Source organism: Henckelia pumila, chromosome 4, assembly GCF_033568475.1.
Source record: "Henckelia pumila isolate YLH828 chromosome 4, ASM3356847v2, whole genome shotgun sequence".
NCBI classification, from domain to species: Eukaryota; Viridiplantae; Streptophyta; class Magnoliopsida; order Lamiales; family Gesneriaceae; genus Henckelia; species Henckelia pumila.
This window is the reverse complement of record NC_133123.1, coordinates 22670861-22698370: the sequence shown is the minus strand read 5'-3', so window position 1 is coordinate 22698370 and position 27510 is coordinate 22670861. Positions and strand designations below refer to the sequence as shown.

Sequence of the window (27510 nt, the reverse complement as noted above, 5' to 3'; positions counted from 1 at the left end):
TTGAAGATGCACTAGCTGACAGCTGTTGGATAGAGACTATGCAAGAAGAATTAAATCAGTTTACTAGAAACTCGGTCTCGGATCTTTTTCCAAGACCATCACACCAGTCAGCCATTGGCACTCGTTGGGTCTTCAGAAACAAACTCAATGAAGAAGGAACTGTAGTCAGAAATAAAGCAAGACTAGTAGCTCAAGGTTATAGGCAAGAGGAAGGAATTGACTATGATGAAACTTATGCACCAGTAGCTAGACTGGAAGCCATAAGAATATTCTTGTGTATGCATCCTTCAAAGACTTCAAAGTTTATCAACTGCATATCAAAAGTGCTTTCTTAAATGGCAAACTTCAAGAGGAGGTATTTGTTGAACAACCACCTGGTTTCACAAATCATCAGTTTCCAGACCATGTTTATCATCTAAACAAAGCTCTATATGGACTGACACAGGCTCCTAGAGCTTGGTTTGACACCTTAACCAAATTTATTTTTGAACACGAATTTACTATAGGCACAGTTGATAAAACTTTATTTAAATTCACAAAAGGTGATCACACACTACCGGTACAAATTTATGTGGATTATATTATCTTTGGGTCAACTAACCCCAAACTATGCACAAGATTTTCTAAGTTAATGCAGGAAAAATTCGAGATGAGCATGATGGGTGAACTGAATTTCTTTCTTGGGTTGCAAGTTCGACAAATGGAAAATGGGACACTCATAAGACAAACTAAATACACCAAAGAACTAATCAAAAAGTTTGGAATGGAAAACTGCACAGTTGCAACTACTCCCAATGGGTGCATCTATTAAACTTGACAAAGGCGAAGGGGGAATACCAGTCGATGCAACGATGTATCGAGGACTTATTGGATCTCTACTGTATTTAACAGCTAGTAGACCTGACATTGTGTTTGCAGTTTGCTTATGTGCTAGATTTCAGTCTAATCCAAAGCAGTCCCACTTCATAAATGCCAAGAGGATACTAAAGTATCTTAAAGGAACTCAGAATATTGGTCTGTGGTATGCTAAGCATAAATCCTTCAATCTAGTTGGATACTCAGATGCTGACTATGCTGGATGTAAGCTGGATAGAAAAAGTACAAGTAGATCATGTCAATTACTTGGGGATAGACTAATCTCATGGTTTAGCAAGAAAAAAACATCCATTGCTACTTCTACAACTGAAGCTGAGTACCTAGCTGCAGGCAGTTGTTGTGCTCAACTGCTCTGGATTCAACAACAATTAAGGGATTATGGAATTGAAGAACAAGAATCACCTATATATTGTGATAACACCAGTATCATTTCAATAACTTACAACCCTATTTTTCATTCAAGAACAAAGCATATCAAAGTTAGACATCATTTTATCCGTGATCATGCACTCAAGAAGAATATTCAACTGGAGCATATATCAACGGAGCAGAAAAACTGCTGACATCTTCACCAAATCACTCCCAGAGTCTAAGTTTTCTTACTTTCGAAATATTTTAGGGCTCATTGAATTGACTTAAATTTACATCGATTAGTTTATGCTTTGCAAATTTTCTAACAGTTTCGCTTGACCTAAACTGAATTTTTCTCAAACCATTAAACTGATATTTTTTTATTTCATCCGAGATATTTCATTATATATATCCAAGTTGATTTAAAATTCTTTATCTGTTTAAATTCTGTTTAAGCATATATTAAGGGGAAATATTGTTATCTTATTTTGTTTATCTTTTTGTAGTTTACCTCTAAGACGCATCACAGATATCATATAACACAATATAAAACAAAAGGAGAATATTTAATTAATTATAAACGCCCTTTACAATATTTATTTCACACTCCACAGCTAGTTTCCAGAGGAACAGATGCTCCTCCAGTGGACCATCCTCCAGCTCCTCCAAGCCATGGAGAAGGGTCACCACCCTCAACTCCTTCTTCAGGAATAGCAGCTTTATGCCCTCTCGGTCGAGGACATAAGCAGGGTCGTTGATTCCCAACACCTGCTTGTATTTATTAAGAAGACGCCTCTCCACAAGACTGAGGGCTTCCAACCCTCGAAACTGCATACGAACGAGTTTTGCTTGAAGACGAGCAATCTTTTCTTCCACGAAGTTTTCATGGGCTATTATTCAACTCTCCATTTTTTTATTGTTTCGTGTTTGCTTGATACTTAAATGATCTAACTTCGTCTCCTTCTTATAGTGCAGAATATCAGACATCGAAGCGTTGCTTGCATTTAATTCATTTTTAATATATATTTTTAAATATATATATATATATATATATATATATATATATATGAAGAGTCACTTACGTGTATTTCACGAAAATACGACATCTTTTATGATAAAATCTCTGAAACTTGATCGCATGTATTAATTACCTGATGTCTTCGATATTCGTGATATTTTTCTTTTGTATTGCAGTTTATCTTCTAGTATACTTAATAAACTAAACTGAACTAGTCTTAGTAAAAAGTTCATACACATACTCAGTTTAGTAACATCTTTTATTTTATTCATAGAAAGCTAAACTACAATTACATTTGTTTAATATTCCTTATCATAAGAAAAATTTCAAAACTTCAGTTCATCACCCATACTCGAAGAGGGGCAACTGAAGGATCCATAAGCTCATCTGATGCAAGGCGAACCAGTGTGATGTACTCTTTTCTAAGCATCATATTGAGAATATTTTTATCCTTAAAAATGTCTCTGGGTTCAAATGTGTCCAGTGCTATCATGTAGAACATTTCTCTTTGAGCTATCTCCTTCGCATCTTCAAATTTCCTTGGAGGAAACTGAGCATGATGATACATGTGGAGTTCTTCTAACTTCAACCAAACCTTCATCACTTTTTCATACACCCTCTCCTCTATCTTCTTCTTTTCAGCCTCAAAGTAACTCTCTCTGCATGCTTCACATGCCACATATGGACTTTGACCAAAACCGAACAAGAGAGTGTTGTTACTCATATTTTTCTGCACAACTGAAATTATGGAATTGTTTATCATACTGTAGCTCATTATTTATAGTCAAAATTAGTAGTATTTTTAGAAAGAAATATGCGTACTATCTCCCACTTTAATGTACTATTCATTTTGAAATTCGAACTTTTATGTGTGCCACGTCACTCACTTGTCGTATTGACCAAGTCACACATCATACCACCATTTCAGTTTATCGTAAACCCTAAGCCTATACTAATTTCATTTGAATTTCTCTATTGATCCACAGAAACTACTTCAATGACTACTTCATCTGCAGTTTACATTCTCAATGTTCTCGCCGTTGACTTTGAATCTCTACATGGGATGGATAAACCAGACATAACCGAGATTTGCACAGCTCTTGAACAATATGGGCTTCGATCCTTTTTGGATATCAAAACTCTGAATATCTATCAAACGGAATTGGTGTCATTATATCACTACTGTACGCTCAAAATTCTTTGCCAACACTTTTAGTTTACCTACTTCAGGTACTACTGACTTCAATGCTATATCAACTGCTGATATCACTGAAATGCAAAGTACATTTTCTGCCTCAAGTCAACCGATATCTCTGTCTGGATTCAAAAGAGACTTGAAGCCTGAATATCAAATGCTAACTGATATTGTTGCTAAGAGTATATTGGAAAAAGTAGGGTCCTTCGCCAGATTAACTGTCGAAAAATTCAAGGTGATGACTGCTATCATAAAAGGTGTGAAGATCAATTGGAGTAAAATTCTATTCAATATTTTTGTTCAAATGATGACTCCCACAAAGCAATCCTTTGGATATATACTGCAAGCCAGTCAACTCCTTGAAACTCTAGGAGTTACTCTTCAAGCATATTCTCAACTGCACAAGCTCCGAGTCCTGAATGTTGAATATCTGACCAAATTTCACTCCAGGGAATCAATTGATTTAGTAATTGCAAAAGTACACAAAACACCAGTCAAGAAACCAGCCAAAAAGAAGAGAAATTTTGTTATATATGACAGTGAGGAAACTGATAGTGAAGAAATTGTGAAGAAGCCCCAAACCAAGCGGACAAGAACTCTACAGACAAAGATTATTTCATCTCCATCTAAACCGATCATCTCTGTGATTCCTAACAAGATGGACGCGACCTCAACTGAAGACACACACTCCTTTTATGAAACAGTTGAAGAGCTAAAAGCCAAAACTGATTTCAAGGGAAAACAACCCATGATGGTTGAACCAATTCAGAGTCTCCAACCTTCTCAAGAAACTCCATCAAATGAAGACTTGGAAACATTTGTTAAAACTCAGAAGGCTCATTTGCAATTTATCTCACCGATCATAATTTTGCCTTAAGCTATACCAATCGGTGTTTTATGTTCAAAACAACTTGTTGAATACACTCATTCAGGCCTGGACTTGGCAACAAAAAGTTCTCAAATTGCATCTTCCTCAAATCCTGACAGGCCATCCAATGTCATTCAACTTCAAATTGACTTGACCATGGATGAAGTACTTGAATATGCTAAGAAGCGCACTGATGAAATTTTTTATACTTGGCACAAATACAGGACCTCTACATTGGCCAGACATCTTACAAAAAAAAAATGAGTTGTCTAAATTTGTCAAACTTGAAGAAATCGTGTTGAGGGTAGTCAAGACTGCCAACATTCAAGAAACCTTGACAAGAATAAAATACTTCTATGATCTTTTGAGGATCAAGAAACTGAGTGAATTTGTTGATGACTTTCAAAGGAACTATGATACACGTGCCAGAACCTCTTATGAAGATCGATCCATTTTTACTCAACTTCAAACTGATCTCATCAATATACAAATGGGAGTACAGCTTTGGGAGACTGATCAATCTTTGGAAATTCCAGAATCCTTTGTTTGGAAGAAACAAAAATCTCATTCCAAGTCCCGATCAAAACACAAGAAAAGCAAAAAAGGTCACTCTACTACTGAATCTTCCAACCATTCAATTGATCAGGTGTTTGAAGAACTTCAGAAAGAAACTTCAGTTGCTCACAATACAACAGATACATCTATTGAGCAGCAACTTCACATTTCAGGCGCAGACCTGAACTGCAATTAATGAACATTGATGAAGTAATTTCTCACATTGAAGATGATAATCAACAACTTTCTCTCGTAACAGACACATCTATAGGAGAAATTGTATCTTCACTCTCTCTTTAAGAAGAACCTGAAGAACCTCAACCAATCACTATGAAAGCACCACCTTCTCCAATTATTGACAATGAAGATGAGACATTAACTTTGTCTCATATGGAATCCACAGAACAGCAAACTTCTCAGATAGATGAGTTACCTTCTCCAACTCCTACTGAACAAGCTCTGAAAGAATCAGTAACTTTGGAGATTCCATCTCAAATTGATGACATTCCTGCTCCATCAAATTCTCTTAGAAAAGAAGTACCTCAGTCATCCAGTCCAACTGATGATCCATCAGTCACACTATCTCTTATCACTGATGACCAGCTGCAAGAATCAGTACATGAATCACCAACGCATGCACAAATCGCCAAAGATTCATCTATTGATGATAAAGCTATTGAGATTGAGACTTTGTCTCAAAATCTAACCATGGTTGTTCATTCGGCCCCTGGATCATCATCTCATCAGCCCAAAGGAAAAGAAGAAATTGAGATGATCTCAACTACACCTTCATCTCCTCCTAAAGGACAGAAGATAGACTTTATCAAGGAAAATCTTTCATCCAGCGGTAAAGGAACTCCATCTCCCACATCAACTTATGATGATGATTGGTATCAGGTGATCTCTCAGATCGAAACTTCTGTCTATGCTATATCTAAGACTGTCACTGGTCTCAAGAAAAATCAACAAGCAACCAACATCAACATCTCTTTTTTGAAACAGTCAATGAGTGCAGAACTAGTTAAACTTCAAGAAAAACTTGCACTATTGGACAAAGTCCTATTGGATTCAAGTCAGCTGACAAGATCATTGTCTCAACTGCAAAATTCTCATCAGTTTCTGGAGACAAAAGTTGACCACTTGAGTGAATTTGTTCATTCCTTCCATACATCAGTACAATCAAATTTTCAAGGACTTTCTCGGCAACTCAATACCTTGGCAAGCCTATCTTAGAATATTTTGCGCACTCAACATGAAACTCAAGCCTCAAATCGTCTTACTTCAGCAGCTCATTAACCATCTCGCAGTTCCTCCTTGCACAGATCTTCTTCCGATCGAATATAATCTACTTTTTATTGTTTCAAGATTATTATGTTATCTACACTTGTATCTCCACTTTCGGATCTTTATTATCAGTTTATCAAAAAGGGGGAAGATTTACAAACTGAATATCTTTGCCAAAAATCAGTTTACATTGAATATCAGTTTATCACGCAAAATCTCAAAGTTTTGATAAACACCAAAAATGAGAAAATTGTTGGGAAATTTAGTTTTGGTGTTTACAAAGTTTAAAAGAAAGCCAAACTAATTGGGCAACTAAAAAGCGCTAAACTGATATTCGGAACTAAACTATGTCACGATCAACAACCGCGCTCAACTGGCCAAGAGATGCTAAACTGACTCCATCCGTTTACACTCGCTAAACTGACTGCATCGGTTTACCCGCATCAGTCTACTACCTTTCCATTTTTGGATAAGATCATCTGTACTCTGACACACTCTGAAGAAGGAAGTGCCACGATACCAAGGGGAATGTCGGCTCCAGAATTCGTTGGTGATAGTGACAAATCCAACGGGAATAATTTAAACCCTGTTAGAAGAACAATTTGAATTTATGACCGTTAGCAATCCAAAGGGTAGAAATAGATATCTTGGTCGATCAAAGTATGTCACTCACGCAAAAAACGCTCTGCTATTTTACGAGAATACTCAAAGCTTTACACGCTCAAGATTTGATCAAGGAACTCGAAGCACAAACGTCGAAGTGTTATTCTGATCATTGTAGGATAAATTTTTGTGTTAAAGATTTCGAGTTGTATTCACTCTGTTCTATCATCAGTCTAGGACTGAAACTAAGGTGTTGTACTAGGAGTTCTTGTTTAGGCAGTGTCTAAGTCCTAAACTAGATCGGGGTTTTGCAAATTGCTTGTAAAATTCAAAGTCTTCTAGTGATATCCTTTCGAGGTGGAAGAAGGGGTGACGTAGGAGTGTTTGAAATCTCCGAACATCCATAAACAATTGCTTGTGTTATTTCAGTTTACTCAACATCACCACCCAACCTAAACTGATACTCACTCAGTGTTTCAAATCTTTAATTTGACATATTTCCCACATATTTTGTTTGTCAAATTACATCTGACATTAAGATAAGCCTCGAACTCAGTCACTAAACTGATCGAGTTCAAACATTCTTATTAAACTGCTTGAAAGTATATTCACCCCCCTCTAAACTTTCAACCGATCATAACAACAATTGAAGATATTCATTTCCAACTCTTGTAAAAATAATATTCCTTCGTTAATTGTAACATCATATCATAAAATAAGTTTTATAGTTTTTAGATTTTTTAAATTTTAACTTTTACATATATGATATTTGTGTGTTGGTTTGTTCTTTATTTATTATTTTGTATTAAAACTTGAATCCACATGAATTGATTATTTCAACACCGATGTGTAATTTAATTTATATATATATATATATATATATATATATATATTAATAACGTTTAAAAATATGATATTTGTTATATTTATGAACTTATGATATAATTATTTAGTTCAATAGGTTCTTACGCAAATTAAAATACATAAGGATTTTTGTTAAAAAAATATGTCATTCCATCTATAAACAAATAAAACTAAAGTATTTTGGTGTTTCAATCTTTTAGAAAATAAGTATTTAATTGAATTAAATTTTTTGTGAAAAAAATATGTTCACTTTATCTACAAGAAAATAAAAACTAAATTATTTGGTATTTCAATCTTTTTGGAAACTGGAACCTTATCTAATATATATGCACACATTGTCAATTTTGACCATATAATAATAATTGATTTTACAAAAGTATCCTCATAGAATTTATCAAGTGTTCTAACCAAGGAAAAATTTGAAAAATACACAATGAAAAACTTTGATCTTGGTTCACACTTTTATAATTGGTATATATAAGTAATACTATGTCCTAGCCAATATTTAACTTTTACATTTATATCCTTATATTATATGTATTAATTTTTTACATAAATTTGTGTAGAGTAAAAGGGCAAAGTTGTAGATTCACAATTGTTAATATTTTACCCTTTTATTCACATTTTTAGATAGCCAATAGATATGACTAGTACTTTGGTGCATGCATTGCGTCTTTTACAGTCTTTTTTTTTAACAAAAAAAAAAAGAAATTGTAAAATTTAAAAATAAAAAATATATATCATTTTCCTAAACAAATAGTCATCAAAACCCAATAGAAACACAAATTTTACAAAGGTGGCAGTAATTTTTGTTAAAATAATAAAAAAAGAACAATGGGCAAAAATAGGTCAATTTGACAAATAAGAAAATATCTAATGGTTTAAAAATGGAAGCCATAAGGACTAATTTGCATATTACCGTTGGTTTGGTTGAAAATTAAGTTAGAATACAATGATAATTTCATCTCAAGTTTTATCAATTAGTTGAAAGTTAGTTAATTAAAAAATCTTTATTATAATAATTTTTTCGTTAATTAATTGAAAATTATTTAGTTAAATAATCTTTACTTTAATAATATAATAATATAATAAGATTAATGTTTTTTTAACTTACAAACAATATTAGATAATAGAGAATATGTTAGTAAACCAACCAGATCAATAACAAAATGAAAAGGGCGGCTGGCATGTAGGTGTCTGGTGTCAAGCCAGTACTCGATGTTGTCTTACGACCATTATTGTCTTCCCTCTGTGAATGTAATGTCGGCTCGATAGTCGATACAATCCTCAAGATAAAAATAAACAAAATGAAAATGATTTGATACAAAGTTTATATTAAAAAAAAATCCAATCCAAGCCGAAGTTTATATATATAAATTTTTCAGTTATAAAAATATTTTATTTGATTTTTCTCGATAAAGTTTTTGTAGTTGGATTTATTTATTTCTTTCAAAAAAATTTAAAAGTATTTATTTTAGCAAAATTTTCAATTGATTTTTTTATAAATATATTAATTTTTTTACAATTTATGGATCATATAAAATGGTAGATGCGTGAATATATCTTACTATCTTAATATCTTACTATATATAATAATGCCCTCTACCTTCAAATTTCAATAAATTTGTTATTTATCTTTCTAACTATCATATTTATATTTATTTTGTTCAATTTAAAATAATTATAATATCCATTTATATTTAGATATAATATAGATTATTTATGCACGTGACTTTTCGTATGTATAAATGACTAATATGAAATTATAGGAGTATAAGGTTGGTTACTTGCTTACACATGCATAAGATCCAATAACATAAGGATCATTAAAATGCATATAAATTTTTCATAGAACTTCAATATGTCACGAGGAGATTGGGTGCACTTTACCCTCCCGTAGATAAATGACTTTAATAACAGGTTAATTGAAAACTAAAACCAAGAATAATTTAAATTTCCAATAAGTTGTAAAAGTGGCATATATGTTTCTTCATTGCAAGTGATATGATCAATAATAGAGTTTGTCTAGCTAAGTGTAACCCATTCACATGGCAGATAACTTTTTGGAGGGCTCACTAAGATTCTTGAAAATCCCCTGGCTTTATGACAAGGAAATGACTTCTTGACAAATGACAAACAACTTAATCCGGCCAGCTTTCAATATTCGAAAAGGGGTGTATCGAAAACATACGAGGTGATGGCCGGTGATGATCCTTTTGAATACATCCGAATTTATCGATACCACGAGAAACTGTCTCTTATCGTCCAAAATCTTAGGTTCGTCACTGATCTGACCGAAAGAAACGACGTATTCGCTGTTGGGGTAATGAAAAAATAATCAGCCTATTATCTATTCCTAAAAAATGTAGAATGAGGTACCATATGATATTCTTTGGGGGGGGGGGATAGGCCCATTCAACATACTTTTCAAAGGTTTAGCTAGCTACAACTTGGAGTTGAAGTTGACTGAGATATAATTGAACTCGCATAGTTCAATTTCTGTCAGATTTTATTAGAATATGTACTTAGGTTCGACACCAATTTATAAAGATAATGAAAGTGACATTATGCCAAAAAAAGAGGGGACACTTGAAGGACATATACCCTAGAATGAGCATGAATATTTCATAAGCTTGTGCCGACGAGTATTCTAAGTGCATGGTATTTAGTCAAAAATGTAAAAATTTTAGAATAAGAATTAAAATATTTAGTAATTCTTCACAAGTCATTCTTAAAATATGTGTTCTGAAAATACAAATGCAGCACAATTCAAGGAGGGCCAACGCCATCTTGCTAAATTTTTTTCAAAGAAAACAGTATCATCAATAGTAACGACCCGCACTTATATAAAGCCAAAATCAAATCCCACGTATAACATCGTTAGAAAACATGGTTGATCATGTAACCACAAAAACATAGTTTTACCAGAGAGATTGAGCATATAAAAGGTGAGTATTATTTATTTTGGTACACGAATTATTGATAGAATGTCAAATTAGTATATGAACTATTGTAAATGATTTAATCGATACATAATCAAATTATAAAGTCGAGTTTACCCTTAACCTAAATTGCTATGAAGTCCAATTACTATTAATAAAATTTGATCATGTACATAATTTTATTTTCAATGTTATTTATTGATTAATTTTAAAAATATCATATTCATTTTAAAATTATATCATGGCAAATAATTGTCAACTCAAATTATACAACAAAATTTTTTGTTAAATTGAGAAAAATATAATAAAATAAATATATGTCACTGGAGTCTGTTGATCTTGTTTTTAAACTGTTGAAGCTACAAAAATAATCAGTACTGTTTTAGTTTCTCGAAATGTGGTATTGTTTTGTTGAGAATTCAAAAAAAAAATTAACATTAAAATTTTAGATCATTAACAAACAAATCTCATATAAAAAAACTCATTCATTGTCTCGATTTACGTGATTTTAATGACATAAAATTTCTCCAATTGATTTCATAATTTATAAGTTTATATTTTTTTACTCATTTTTGAATTTAAATATAAATAAATAAATATTTATTTTATTATATTTTTATAGATATTAAATATATATTATTCGTGTATATGATTTATTTATTGAGTGTGATTTATTTATTTATAATTTATTTATAATTATTTTTTTCAAAAAAATGGATAATAATTTAATATAGATGTAAAAAATACCATTTTATTATATATTTACTAATAATTTAAATATATATTATATTTGAATAAATAATTTATTAATAATTAAAATATACAAATATTATACAAATAGTAACTAAGATAGTTATTTCTTATAATTTTTAAATTAATATAAATTCATTTTTACTCTTTTAATCAATAAAAATTACTTTGAAAAGTAAAATGTGCATTGAATTTACTAAAAATAATGATAAAGTCGACTTTTTAGTTGATTCATGTATCAATTAAGCCATTTTCAATAGTTTATGTATCGATTTGATCTTTTATCAATAATTCGTGTATCAAAATAAATTTTACATAATTAAAAGGTAAAAGGAAAGGGGACATTTGCTTCTAACAATATTAACAGTTTTCTTGCATGTGTTTGATCTTGTAGGAAATGGTATATATGCACACTAATTAATAATAACATAACCTCTATACTAACCTAATTATTAATAAATAATTATAATAGGTTTGTTTGACCATGATTTGGAAATATAACCTAATTCTCAATTTTTCCCTTTGTTTTGTTTCTGCATTTCTTTTGTATTTGAAGGTTATTTTGCAAATTTTTTAAAGGAAAGTCATAAATCAAAAAATTTGGTTGACCAATGTCGTTTTTCAAACTCTCTCATAATTAACCCCGGACTTTATAAAACCCCGTCATAACGTAGTATGCACAAAAAAATAAAAAAAAATAGTGTGATCTTTGATTTGTGTTCTTATATACACATGTAACGGTAGAAATAGTATTTCTCTAGATGGAGGATTAACTAAATCATCTAATGAACTAGTGTGGATTTAATTAATTGAATTACATGGATCCTGATTAAAATTTATTTTCCATCCAAATTGTTACATTGTGCGTTGAAGGAATTCATGTGGATTGCTTGGGCATGAAAAATAGTATGATTGCTAGAGGCTGAAATTCCAGGACCGGATTTGATTCATACTAATCATCAATACACGTATTTTGAGTCCAAATCTTATATTGGGCCATTAGCCTATATGGTCCTAGACTTACTATCTACTAGAGTACTGCCTAGTTTGTATACTTTTTTCTGACCTCGCATACAAGTTCAAAAATGAAAAAAATTTAAATTTTTTTCATTCAATTATATTGTCACTTTTTTTTTTGGTTTGAAACTTTAGTTCACCGACTATTCAAAATCAAATTTGGTGTAGTAAGCCACTAATTTTGATTTTTTTATTTAATTTAATTTAAACCTATATATTAACATTGAAAAATATTGACATATGTTAAAGTTGGTGGGCAGAACTAACATACCAACACATCCCCCTCACGCCAAACTATAAGTTGTTCAACACATGCGGTAGAATCTGACTCTGATACTATGTTAAAGTTGATGGACTTTGACCTAACTCAACAATAAAAGATAGCGCTCAAAGGAAAAGATTGTACAAGACCATATATATATATATATATATATATAACTCTCAAAACTGATTTTTCAACCGACATAGGACATCTTAAGAACAGATTTGATGTCATGATGTCAACAGTTGGACCAAATTAAATTTTAATCAATAAGTTAATGAAATAAAACCCAAAAAAGAGCCAAGCAAGTTAACTACAAAAGTCATTTTCCATTTATAATATTCGAGTAACTGATGTCGTAAAATTGGCTACCGTATCAGTTCGTCATTTGCCCCAAGTCATCACTATTTAATTTTGTGCGGGTTTTCAATTTTGGGATACTATCTCATGTCCAACGGTCTACGTACATTAATAGTATATCTGTCTCAATTAGAAAAATCATATTTGAATATAATTTATCAATGATTTTTCTTAATCTCTGCATAAAACGTACAGATAGCAGGTTTATATTATCCAGCCACATGGAGTATGTAAAAAAATATTCTCAACTTAATTTATAGACAAGTGATATGACATATGTGTTTCTCTTTCAAAATTTCAAGAATAACCAAGTGAAGCTGTCGCAGCTTCCTTTTTGCAACTGCACATCTTGTACGTAAACCGGCCACGGGTTCGGTTCGTTCGCTCGAAAGATCCGACTGGCTATCTAACTAGATGCACGAATGAATCTATTCGAGTATTTTGTGCGTAAATAATTGAACTTCCATGGCGTTTCGCAGGCAAAGAAATTTAATAGATTGCTGAATTTTGTACAATTATTTGCGGTTATTATTACGATGGAGTGCTGAGACATTTCTGCAGCGGTAAATATTGAAAAAAAAACATCATTAACTGTCTTGTTTCCAAATTCAATACTTTCTGCCATTCACATGGTTTTTGGTTGTGGCAGTAAATTTCATGCATCTTCAGTATTGTCAATACATTAATTTCCAGTACTTTTGTTTGGTGAATCTATTATTTCCCATCTATACTAGTTGTGGAAACCTATTGCCCATGCGTAAAATGAAACCAAAATAAAATTGAAAAGCTGAAATGTCTATAAACTTATATTACGACTGTATCCAAATTTACTCGAGTACAATATCTATGTACACTCGGAAATTAATCAGGAAAATCATATATATATATATATATATATATATATATATATATATATATATATATATATATATATATATATATATCGGAAAATGATCAATAAATACCTAATAGAAAGTTAAAATTTTCTCTCAGTCCCTGCGTCAGAAATTTGTTGTTCTAACTCCCTGATTACATACTGACAATTGTTTGAACTCCCTAAATGAAGTAAATTATAAAATTGCCCTTAAATATAATATAAACTAATTAATAATTTATTTTTTAATAATAATTCTCTCCCCTTCCAATCTTCCATCTCTTCAACGTCTTTCTACTTGAATTTCATTGCTTAAACCAGCCACGATCTGTACTTTTTCGTCGAGCTTTGGTGCAAAAAAAAATGAGATGAATGGAGTTTAAAGTGAAGAAGCGTCTTATTTTGAAAATTTATGTGAAAACCGACATTGAAACATCAACTTCAAGGTAATTTTTTTTTTGCTGGAAAATTAAAAAAAAATTTAGATGAAATTTCATCTTGATGATTGTTTCTTTTTTTAATCTTTTCCAATTGACTGATTCTTTGATGTTTTGTGTATATTGTGTGGTGGTTATGTGGAAGTTTCATAAAAAAATTAAAATTATACAGATTTGATGACCAATATTTAGGTTTTATGTATCTCTGTGGGTTTGTGGTTCATGTCAACTAATTATAGGTTAATTATCTGAAATTTGTTATTGTTCTTGATTATAACGATTTTATTGTCAATTTTTATAGTTTAGTACTGGATTATAAAGATTATATGTGATAGTTTTTATAGTATTTGAATATTCTATTTACAGTTGTGATTTTGTGATATTTTTGTTGCGGAATGGGTTATGAATAAAGTCATGATCTTCAGTGCTTATCTTATTATATTGAATGTTATGTTATTTATTATGTTCAAAATAAAATATGGAAACCTTGTGTTTTTTGTTGTTGTTATAAACGTAAAAAACATATGTTTGTAATTTCAATATTCTATAGTGGGTGATGAATATATTTGTGAGTCTCAACAAATTAGCATAATTTTTTCGGAATTCATGATTATGCAATACATAGCACCACATCATAAGATGTTTGTGTTTCTAAACGATGACGATAATGTCCTTATTGTGATTTATCTTTATATATGAATGAAACTCACAATGATATTGAGGGTAGATATAGCAAACATGAACATCTAAACATTTTATTTTGAGAGGTATTCTACTTTCATATCATTGCATTATATTCGACGAGTTCAATTTTTCTCGGACAGACATCCTGAGATTATCAAGCACCTGAACGACTATTTATGGGGAGTCATCATGTTATTGCTTGTAACATTTAGTAGATAATTTTGTGAATCTAATAATACTAAATTATTTATTATTATCTAATTTTATTAAAATTTTCATACACGATTTTATATTTTTAAGCTCAATGTAAATTATTTTGTTTTTATTTAGGTGTTGAGAAGTTATCGTCGACATAACAAAAAATATTGGGCTTTCATAGTCAAGAAAACAATGTATGCTCCATCTTCACACTTGCACAGGAGAAAGCGGTTATGAAAGTTGGCTCAGCACATACCTTCGAGGAGATATACATGTTCCAGTGGAAGCATTGTTGGTTTATGCTTGATTTGATGATTATATGGAACACACAGTTGTTTTATATTAATTTGAGTTTTGGTTGTAGTGTACTCTTATGTATATGATCTCTTGTGTTGTTCCAAATATATTTGAAATGATCTCGAATCGAATACAGTTGAAACTAATTTACTATCACTTAGAAAGATCGGTCATAATTACCCAAAATTTTATTCTGAGAAGTAGAACTTTATGTGCTCAATTAAGATTCATTTGTACTTTTATGGCTCATGTGTTGTGCCACACAAACATTGTGGTGCAATCTTCAATTCCATTCTGCAAAATTAAATTTTTTTATAAGGTAGAACTTGAAGGAACAAGTGAATGATAAATGTATTGTATCAACAGACTCAATATTGAGAGGTATGTGATAGTAAACGCCTTTGATTGGTCAATGTTATAAATCTATTGATTTTTGTTTTATTGTGAGGGTCAAAAGAGTAATTTAAAGCAGATTGCTCAATGTCGTCTTGTGTCGGAAATCAACTATATTATCCCTAATCTTTTTTAGAGTGTTCCAAATACCTCTCATTTAAAGGCGAAATCTTGTACGCTAGAAAAGAGTGATCTTGATGACCCAAATGATTGTTCTTCAAGTTGGAACAATGTATGCTCTATTAAGGCTAATGTATTCTATTAATGCGTACATGTTGTGTTGGATCTCATAGTCTCATATTCTTTGAGATTAGTGGAGTTGAAATACATGCGTTGTCTTACAAATTGATGTAATATATTATAAAAACTCAGATTCAATAACTTATGAGTTTGAATGTTTGAATTATTACTTAATTTTAGTCATTAAGAGACAATTGATATCAACAAATGTGATCTCATTGAATAAAGATTATTGTGTTCCTCATATACCTTAGACAAAGTAGTGTACAAGATATTACATGACAAACACTTGGGTAATTGTTCTACCAATCTTGAGGTATTGAAAACTCTTCATAACGTTTGTAATGAGACATATTGGCCCTGTTTGGATTTGACAGATATTTTTTAAAAAAAACACTTTTTTAAGCTATAATTTTTGGCTTTTGAAAAAGCTCTAATTTTGACTTAAAAAAGTGCTTATTTAAGCACTTTTCTGGTCAACCAAACACTTTATTAAATGAAAAGCACTTAAAAAAGTGCTTTTTTGGCCTGGCTTTTGAAACCAAACGGGGCCATTGTAGCATCTTGGTGCATCTGCAAACGATAAATCTCAAGTTCACAATGGCATGTCCTATTGTGCCAAAAATAAAAAGTATTATCCCTGATATTGTTGGATTGTTCCAAATACTTGACATTTAGAGCCGAAATATTGGACGCAAGGAAAGAGTGATCTTGATGGTCAAAATGATTGTCCTTAAAGTTGGAACAATTTATGCTCGATTAAGGCTCATGTATCCTATTTATCCGTAAGTGTTGTGCCGAATCTCATAGTTTCATATTTTTTGGGATTAGTGGAGTTGAAATACATGCGTCGTCTTACAAATTGATGTAGTAGATGATAAAAACTCAGATTCAACAACTTATGAGTTTCAAAGTTTTAATTATTACCCAATTGTAGTCATTAGGAGACAATTGACATAAAAAAATATGACCTCATTGAGTAAGGATCATTGTGTTCCTCCTAAACATTAGACAAAGTAGTGCACACGACATTACATAACAAACTCTTGGGTAATTATTCTACCGATCTTGATGTATTGAAAACTCCTCATAACGTTTGTTATGAGACATATTGTAGCATCTTGGTGCATGTGCAAACGATGAATCTCAAGTTCACAAGGGCATGTCCTATTGTACCGAAAATTAAGAGTATTGTCCTTGATATTGCCCAGATTGTTTCAAATATCTGACATTTAGAGCCGAAATCTTGGACTAACAACTTATGAGTCTGAAAGTTTGAATTATTACCCAATTGTAGTCATTGATAGACAATTGACATTAAAAAATGTGATCTCATTGAGTAATGATCATTATGTTCCTCCTATACCTTAGACAAAGTAGTGCACAAGACATTACATGAAAAACACTTGAGTAATTATTCTACCGATCTTGAGTTATTGAAAACTCCTCATAACATTTGTCATGAAACATATTGTAGAATTTTGGTGCATGTGCAAATGATAAATCTCAAGTTCACAATGACATCTCTTATTGTGCCGAAAATTAAGAGTATTATCATTGATATTGCTGGGATTGTTCCAAATACCTGACATTTAGAGCCGAAATCTTGGACGCTAGGAAAGAGTGATCTTGATGGCCCAAATGATTGTCATTCAAGTTGGAATAATTTATGCTCGATTAAGTCTAATGTATTCTATTAATGTGTATGTGTTGTGTCGGATCTCGTAGTCTTATATTCTTTGGGATTCGTGGAGTTGAAATACATGTGTCGTCTTATAAATTGATGTAATAGATGATTAAAACTCAGATTCAACAACTTATGAGTTTCAAAGTTTGAATTATAACTCAATTGTAGCCATTAAGAGACAATTGACATCAAAAAATGTGATATCATTGATTAATGATAATTGTGTTCCTCATATACCTTAGATAAATTAGTGCACAAAACATTACCTGACAAACACTTGCGTAATTATTCTACCAATCTCGAGGTATTGAAAACTCCTCATAAAGTTTGTTATGAGACGTATTGTAGCATCTTGGTGCATGTGCAAACGATGAATCTCAAGTTCGTAATGACATGTCCTATTGTGCCGAAAATGAAAAGTATTATCCCTGATATTGTTGGGATTTTTCCAAATACTAATATTTAGAGCCGAAATCTTGGACGCTAGGAAAAAGTGATCTTGATGGACCAAATGATTGTCCTTAAAGTTGGAAAAATTTATGTTCAATTAAAGTTAATGTATCCTATTAATGCATACGCGTTGTGTCGGATCTCTTAGTCTTATTTTTTTTGGGATTAGTGGAGTTTAAATACATGTGTCGTCTTACAAATTGATATAATAGATCATAAAAACTCAGATTCAACAACACATGACATAAGTTGATCAATACCAATGTAATTGGACGACAAATAATGTCACAATGAAATCTTATCATAAGCATCATAATGTATGTTATGCATCAAATCATATCATCTTCGCATTGGTGCGAAAAATGAATTTTTTATAACCAATTTCTTCTCTATTTGTTCCGTAAATATCCGACATTGTTTCAAATTAATATGGAATGATTCTGAATCCAATAAAATTTGAAACTAATTTATTTTCACTTGGAAAAGTTTATCTTATTGGTTCAAAATTTTATTCTAGTAAGTAGAACAACTTATGTTAAATTAGATTGCATGTGTACTCTTATTTTCATGTGTTGTGCCAAACACTACGAACACGCATGTTATTTTAATAGTGAAATTCAAATACAAGAGTCGTCTTACAAATTAGGCTAATCGATGCTTAAATATCATATTCAATAATTTTTAAGTTTATAATTACATCTAGTTACACAACTGTAACATTGGACATTGAATGGTATCACCACATATGATTTCATTCTATAATGAGCAATACATTTATCTTCTACATTAATAAAAGTAGCACACATGACATAAGTTGATCAATACCAATGTAATTGGGCGACAAATAATGTGACAATAAAATCTTATCATAAGCATCATAATGTATGTTATACATCAAATCATAACATCTTCGCATTGGTGCGAAAAATGAATTTCTTATAACTAAGTGCTTTTCTATTTGTTCCGTAAATATCCGGCATTGTTCCAAATTAATATGGAATGATTCTTAATCCAAGAAAATTCGAACCTAATTTATTTTCACTTTGCGAAGTCGATCTTAGTGGTCCAAAATTTTATCCCGATAAGTAAAACAACTTATGCTAAAATAGGTCGCATGTATACTCTTATTGTTTATGTGATGTGCCAAACTCCATGATCAAGCATCATCTTTTAATAGCAAAATTCAAATACAAGATCCGTCTTAAAAATAAGGTTAATCGATGTATAAATATCATATTCAACATTTTTTTTAAGTTTATGATTACATTTAGTTGCGAAATTATAGACATTAAGTAATGAATGATATCACCACAAGTGGATCTCATTAAATAATTAGCAATTCATTACTCTTCTATAATTTTCAAATTAGTGCACATAACATTAGATTATCAACACCAATGTAATTGAACGACAATTCTTACGACAATGAAAATTCATCATGGACATCATAATTATGTGTTATTCACCAAAATATTACATATTCGCATTGGTGCAAATAATGATTCTCTCATATCCAATTACTTCTCTATTTGTGTTGCAAATGTCCAAGATTGTTCCAAATTAATATAGAATGATTCTGAATCCAAGAAAATTTGAACCTAATTTATTTTCATTTGGCAAGATTGATATTATTAGTCCAAAATTTCATCCCGATAAGTAAAACAATTTATGCTGAATTAAGTTACATGTGTACTCTTGTTATTCATGTAGTGTATTAGACTCCCTGATCAAACAAGTGAATCCTCGTCTAAAAAATAAAAAGCAAAAAACAAAAAATTTGCATGACTTATTAATAATAATTTTTCCTCCAATAAAGTTTAATGTTGGTTGTCATAGAGTGTGTTTTCTAAGTTAATTTCACTAAAGTCTAATTTCAATAAAATTTTCTGTTGATTAGTCGTTTGAGACTTCAACGATTGTGAATATGAAAAATGACTAGAAATTAATAATCAATGCTAAAAATCAAGAACTTGACGGTTTATGTAAGAAATGTCATATTGTTCGTGGTATGACAAGATGCCTGATTACCACAAAATTTGAAGCTCCAATACCATCATCTAAGTATTTTGTCTTCAAAGTGTCAATATTATACCACAAAATTTTAATTTTTTTCTTAAGATCATCATCAATACCTTACAAGTTTATGCATTGTAAATTATTATTTTTCCACCAAATTTCGTTTTATCTTCATTCCATTGTATTGTAGTTCCACACACAAGTAAATTTATTTTTAACAAATTATTTACAAGTTTATGATAAAAATTAATTTCGATCATAAGTAGTTAAAATATATCTTTCAACTTCCAATTTTAAAAATAAAAAACCTTCATTATAAAATCCCATCCATACATGGAATTTATCGAAGGTCTGTGATTATTTTTTCTTTCGGAGTTCGAAAATAGAGTAGGCAATAAATTAAATATTGAAAAAAACAAAAATTGAAAAAAAAAAAAAAGGGAAGGAGAATGATCGACGAAATAGCAACGGCAAAATAAAAGATGTAGCCTGCGATTTCTATAATTCTCACTCACAAGGTTGGAAGAAATCCAACTTTAGTTTTCTAGACTCTAAAAAAAATTTTGGCCTTCTTGATTGAATAATCACCATTACAAGAAGAGCCAAAAAAATCTTTTGAAGGTAATAGAGAAATTATATGTGAAAATTTGCTTAGATTTATACGATGAGTTTTTAAAAAAATTTAAGTACCTGAAATGAAGAAGTTTGTTGGAAGAATGCGAGGGAAGAAGAAGGTTGACTTATGATTGAAGAGAGAAGAATGACAAAATTGTGAAAATGTTGATTAGGGAGTTGAAACAAATAAATAGGTTATGTCAGGAAGTGTAAAAACAATTTCACTGACATAGGGATTGAGAGAACATTTATATTTGCTATTGGGGATTTTACGGCAATTCCTCCTATATATATATGGGGATTAATTCGAAAATATTAAATAGAATTAGTCGAAAAATTCTATTAATTGCTCGATATCGATCCCCTCCTCCACATTCTATAGTTTTACCTTGAAAGTGACCAATTCTTGTTGGTACAATTTGTTTCACTCATTAATGTAATTTATGAAAGTATGGTATCAAAATATTGAATAGAAAAGACACCCAACTCCCCAAATTTTATACATAATTTCAAAACCTGCAGAGGAAAGGGAACATGAAAACTCCGAGTTGGTGTCCTTACACTTGCCCTATTCTGGAAATTCTTCCATTTTAAGAAGTTTATTTTGGGTCTATTCCCATGCTACATTATTTCAGATATATATATAATGTTATTATGTTTGTGTCCGTATAATAAGGAACTTTCTCAAAAAATTTCCAGCTAGTTTTATTGAATTTTTATGGTTGGTTTGATTTTCACCAAATTGATCCAAAAATTTAACCAACACGAATTATAGAAGTCGGAATATCCCCTCCAATTTTCCCTTGTCGAGATGGATTTGAAATTCTATGAATTTCGATTCTAGTTTTCAGTTTTCTTTCTTATAATAAAACAATATTATTTCAAATCTTAAATTTACACCTTATTTATTTACATATAAATAATATATAATAGAATGAATTTCAAACGGATATAAAGTAGAATGAATTTCAAACGAAACATTTATGAGATGAACTTGAAATAATTCATTTTAATTATCCATCAATCTAAACACGATATCACGAGGCTACATCTTTATTTACATATAAAATAATACAAAATATAATGAATTTAAAAATATATCTTTATATGTCGGATGAACATGAAAATTCATCATAATTACCTATCCATCTAAACACAATATGGGGCTGAGGTTATGTTTCACTACAAAAAATTCGCGGATTAGTAACGGCTCTAAAGTCGGAAATAAGATTTTGTTACTAAATAGTGACATCAGAATATATTAAATCTGTTATGTTTCACTACAAAAAATTCGCGGATTAGTAACGGCTCTAAAGTCGGAAATAAGATTTTGTTACTAAATAGTGACATCAGAATATATTAAATCTGTCATAAATATTTTGTGACGGAATAATAATTCTGTTACGCATATTTGTGACGGAATTATCATTCTGTGGCAAATTAAATTTGTAACGGATTAATTTTCTGTCACAAATTTTTCACGAAATATGCTTACGTGTCTAATTTATAACAGATCTTGTAATTTCGTTACTAATTTGTAACGGATTAAGTTAGAAATTGAAGCAAACAAAATATATTTTGCTAACATAAGGATTTAAACTTTCATTCTAATTTTAAACTAAATGGATGCGATAGATTTGATGTGTGAATTTGAAATTAAATCCACTCAAATAATTCAAATCAAGCGCAACATAAATTCTTTCATAACTTCTAGTTGTGTTTTTGGGTACCATAGTTTCAGGTATCTCTGTTGTTTTATAAAAGTGTATATAAAATAAATTATAAAACGTTCTAAAATTTGTCTTAAAAATAAGACATTTGTTTGGACAACTATTTTATTAAAAAAAATTTAGAGCTGTAAAGGTGTTTGGATCGGACGAATATTTTAAAATTAAAGAACTATTTTATAGTTAAAAGGAATTAATATAAGAACGTGTTTGAAAAATTATTCTATTAAAGAACTTTAATTTTCGTTTAACCAGTTGTTTTGATTCCAAAAAAAACATCAAAAAAATGCATCTCCATTGTTCTTTAAAATATATATTTGGAGAACAATTTTTTAAAACTAGCTTTAAAAAAATATTTACAAAAATTTTATCTAAACACATACTTTAAAGATTTATTTTTTAACTTGTCCACACAGAGCATATTACAAGCTTCAGTAACTTATGAATTTTTTGGTCAGCCTTGCTCTCATGATTATCGGTGGGAAAACATATCGAAAATTTTGATATACCACATTTACCGTACCGAAATATACCGCATATATCGATATCAATGGTATACCAAAAATTTCTGTACGATATTATATCGTACCGAAATTTTTGATATTGATATCATACGAGTTCTACAAAAGTTATATATTCCTGAAATATCGAACTAAATTCTCATAAAGATATAATAAATATATTTATGGTACATTTTCTTTATTTCTTGTGAATTTTGGATGTTAACACTTCTTCGGTATAGACGGTATTTTACCTATATAGACGATATTTTGGATATTTTTTGGTATGGATGGTATTTTTCCGACACCGTACCAAAATTCGGTATACCGAAATTTCGGTACGATATCAGTATGAAATTTATACGGTACCAAAAATTCGGTACGATATCGGTATTTTCAATAACGAATTTTTTTGATACGGTATACGGTATTATTTGAAAAACTCGGTATACCATACCGAACCACCCCCTACTCACGATTGACAAATACTATTGACGTGAATCACGGGAGTTGGTTTTTGTTTAACTGAGTAATCAAAACGTGATATTTATGTTACAATAAGATTTAAAAATTATAAATTATACTTTTATCACGGAATATAAATCTATACTATATATAAAAGTTGAGCACCTTGGAGGAAGGACATCATATTTTTTTTCCAAAATTACCCTTTACATTACACACATATATATAAATAAGTAAAATAGATTTTATTTATATATTTACATATTTTTGTCAACTAACCATTATAGATAGGATAGAATGATAAGTAATTTTAGAATTTATTTTTATATTATTTTAGAAATAAAAAAACATAATTTTAAAAATTATTGAAAATAATATAATATTTATATATAACATATATACTAAGTATATTGTATTATTTCATACACACAACGCATATACGGCTATGCTAGTTTTAATAAATGACGCGATAAACCTGCAGCTTTGTCCTGCCATTTTTATTACCCATAGATCAGACTACTCATATAGGCAAATTTGTCTCATTAATAGTATCGATTATTCGTATAAGTTTTTCCTTTTTTATTAAATAAAAAAAGACTATTCATCAGCCAATTTATCATTTGCACAAATGATGATGGCATTTCCCAAAGAGCCCAGCATTATTTAAAAAAGTCAGAGCCATCATATCCTGGTTCTCTTTTTAAAGCATTAATTTTGATCCATCAACCAATTTATTATTTTTGGCCCAACAACCATAGGTAATTGATTGCATCACTGCCCACATTTAATTCAAGATTCCACCACTTTGTTTTATTTATTGCATCGAGATTAATAGTCTCCCATCCAATGATTTTTCCACCACATTGTATTTAAATTTTGGAAAATAATTTTAAAATTTTTTATTTGAAATCCAACAAAGTCAATGTTATCTAAATATATAATATAAAGAAAAAGATATGAAGCATGGTTTTTGAGTTTTTTCGAGCTCATATCATTTCATTCACGCATAAAAATGATGTGAAGAGTCAGCAAGCAGAATTAACATCATTGTGTATAATTAAATACGTGAAGTAGGTCTATTTGGACTTGTACTTCAGTCGCACATGACTTGAAAAACGTGGATTATCTATCTTAGCCTGGTTTGCGAGCTACTAATCCAAAGGTAATTCTCATATATATCATGTGTATGTATGTATATGCACAGGGGCGTATCCATGATTATTTTGTCGGGAGGGCTTAACGTATAAATTATAAAAATATTTTTATAAAATATTTGTCTAAATATATATTTATTTTTAAAACAACATTTTATAAAAATATTTAAAAATTATTTTTATAAAATTATTTTATAAATACTTCTTCAAACATGCAGAACTTTAATTTTTTAAAATTATTTCACCAAATAGAGAATTGAATCGATGGGATAGTTTAGATTTTTTATGAATAGCATTTTTTATGAATAACGTTTTCTTTTCTTTCAACAATTATATATTTTTTCGGACTCTTCAACCCCATTTAATTTGTTCAACCAAAAAATTTGATGAGCTTGTTTATTAATTGGACCAAAATATATCCATACAAAACTTTTAAGGTAGGGGTTGGTACGCCCCTGTATATGCATGTGTGTGTGTGAGTATAGGATCTAGGACGAGATAAAACAATTATTTTTTGGTTAGACAGTAATTTTTTTATATATAAATGTGCATTAATGACAAATAATTACATTTTATTATTTATAGCACAATTTTGATCGCTGAATACGGTTAGCTTGTAGCTCAAAAGTCTTTGGTTTAACATGTAGGCAGTATATTTTACAGATATAGATCATATAGATTAAGATAAATTTATATATGATTTGATTTGTGAAAGTATTTGTATTTTGATGCTGAGAATAATTATAATTAGTTTAACTTATTGTCGTACAATTAATACATTATTTTATTTATAAGAAAAAAATTTAAACTTATTTGTTAAATATGTGCCGTAGAAATTTACATATGTGATGTGATGAAATACATTATTGTGAATAAAATAGTCCGAATATTCATGCGATTTGTGTTTGGTATACAAAATATGTGCTAAAATAGAAATATTGGTTGAATAAGACCTGAGATTGTGGTCCATCCTAGCCAACCCATTCTGTCTCGCCCGATTGGGAAATCAAGAAATTAAACACTATCTATTTAGCTTTCAAAATATCGATAGTTTTTGGTTGGTGAGGTTAAAACATTGCAAGAAATTAAACATAAGTTTCATCGTGAGTCGGTCTTAAAAATTCGGTCGATTGAACAAATATTTATATTGAAAAATAATACATTTTGACAGTCAAAACGACAAATAGGATATCTATCTTATAAAATTTATCTGTGAAGTTTATTATGTTAAAAAAATAGATGTGGATCAAAATATATACAAGGGAAATGTAATAGTATTTTCATAAAATAAAAAAAGGAAATATAATAAACCTTGAATTCAGAAAGAGGACCAGGCTATCTGAATAATAGAGAGTGTGTGTATATATGGTAATAATATATTGCCAGAATCACTGCAGTTTATGTCTGGTGGCCTTATCTGTAATTTTAAATATTTCTGCCCATTTTTCCCTCTTATATTCCTCGATTCAAATTAGAAACACTCAACGGCTTTAAAATCTGCATTTTTACAATATTTTAATTTGGTTTAATATTTTTATGGATATTATACTTTTTTATTGTCTTTAGGCTGTATTCATGCAACTTAGGCTGTATTCATGAAACTTTGGAATATGGTTTTAAGGTTTTTTTTTCTTTCTTCTTAATATTTGAAGCGTATATTCAACCACGGTTCGATGAAATTGTTCACATTTTTACAGGGTTTTAAGGTTTTTTTTTTTTACAATATTATAATTTAAAAAACTTAATATAGTACTATTTAAAATTTTAAATTACTTGATTTACAAAAAATTACGTTCAACTTCAAGTATCACTTTGTTCGAGGCAGATATTGGAATCAAAGCCTACAATTTTCCATTACAACATATTATTCCATCTATAAGAACCATCAAAATTTATATTGCAATCTCACGTCGATACAGATAGTTTCAGAATAAAATTCAACAGAATTTGATCTTCTTTCGATTCGAAACTACGAAACTGTTCATAAATCATTCAATTGACATCGTTCAGTCTAATTCATTGACAGTTTAGACTTTAGAACAAAGAATTCTATCACATCTGTATTCATATCTCAGCTGCTAGAATCGATAAATTCTATAATTGTTCAAATCAATCATCTAGTCAAGACAAAAAGATAACAATTCATCATTGTGACCTTATTCAATTTCTGAAAATGAGCACAAAATCTCACTGATCTGTATTTCTTTCAATTCTTGCAGTTCTGTTGGTGCCATTCTATACGGTACTTTAAAAATCAATAATATACCTGGCATCATTTCAATATGAAATCCACTCACAGACTGAACGTAATCCCGTAATTTCATCTGGAAAATATCAGTAATTCCCTAACCATTGACAGATCAGTCAATTTTGCACTAGCTTTCATCATATCTATTGCATAATAAGGAATTTCCCTTGCTCTTTTCTGCAATAATCGAATCATAGATAGAATAGATATCAAAGGAATTCGAAATTTCAAACTCTTGCCGTAGAATTCCCATCCTTCTATCAATTCAATTCTGAATCTCATAATTTTTTGAATCAGTCCACGACATCCCTATACTTGGTTAACATATCTAAACCGATAATTCAGTCAAAATCTGACAAACCAAGCACAATACAGTCTATCTCTCTCACATTACCTTCAAACTGTAGTATACACTTCCTGACAAATCTGACAGAAATAAGACCTTCCCCCAAAGGTAAAGAGATTACAATTACAGAACATAATGACTCAGAGGGTAATGCAGGTAACATGACAAAGTGCTCAAATATAAACATATGAGAAGCATCCGTATCTCTCAATTTATAAATATGCAATAGAACAA

General features: G+C 30.3%; 1 protein-coding gene across 1 annotated transcript; it reads left to right on the top strand.

Annotated features, from left to right (window-relative positions):
* The first annotated feature begins 794 nt into the window (after positions 1 to 794).
* On the top strand, positions 795 to 1439 carry LOC140860660 (secreted RxLR effector protein 161-like). The gene has a single exon (XM_073263666.1). It carries the CDS (start codon positions 795 to 797, stop codon positions 1437 to 1439), a length of 645 nt encoding a protein of 214 aa, XP_073119767.1.
* The last annotated feature ends 26071 nt before the right edge of the window (positions 1440 to 27510 follow it).

Bases quoted from the DNA above. Each gene is read 5' to 3' on its own strand.
- LOC140860660 (XM_073263666.1), top strand. From the start codon at position 795: ATGGGTGCATCTATTAAACTTGACAAAGGCGAAGGGGGAATACCAGTC.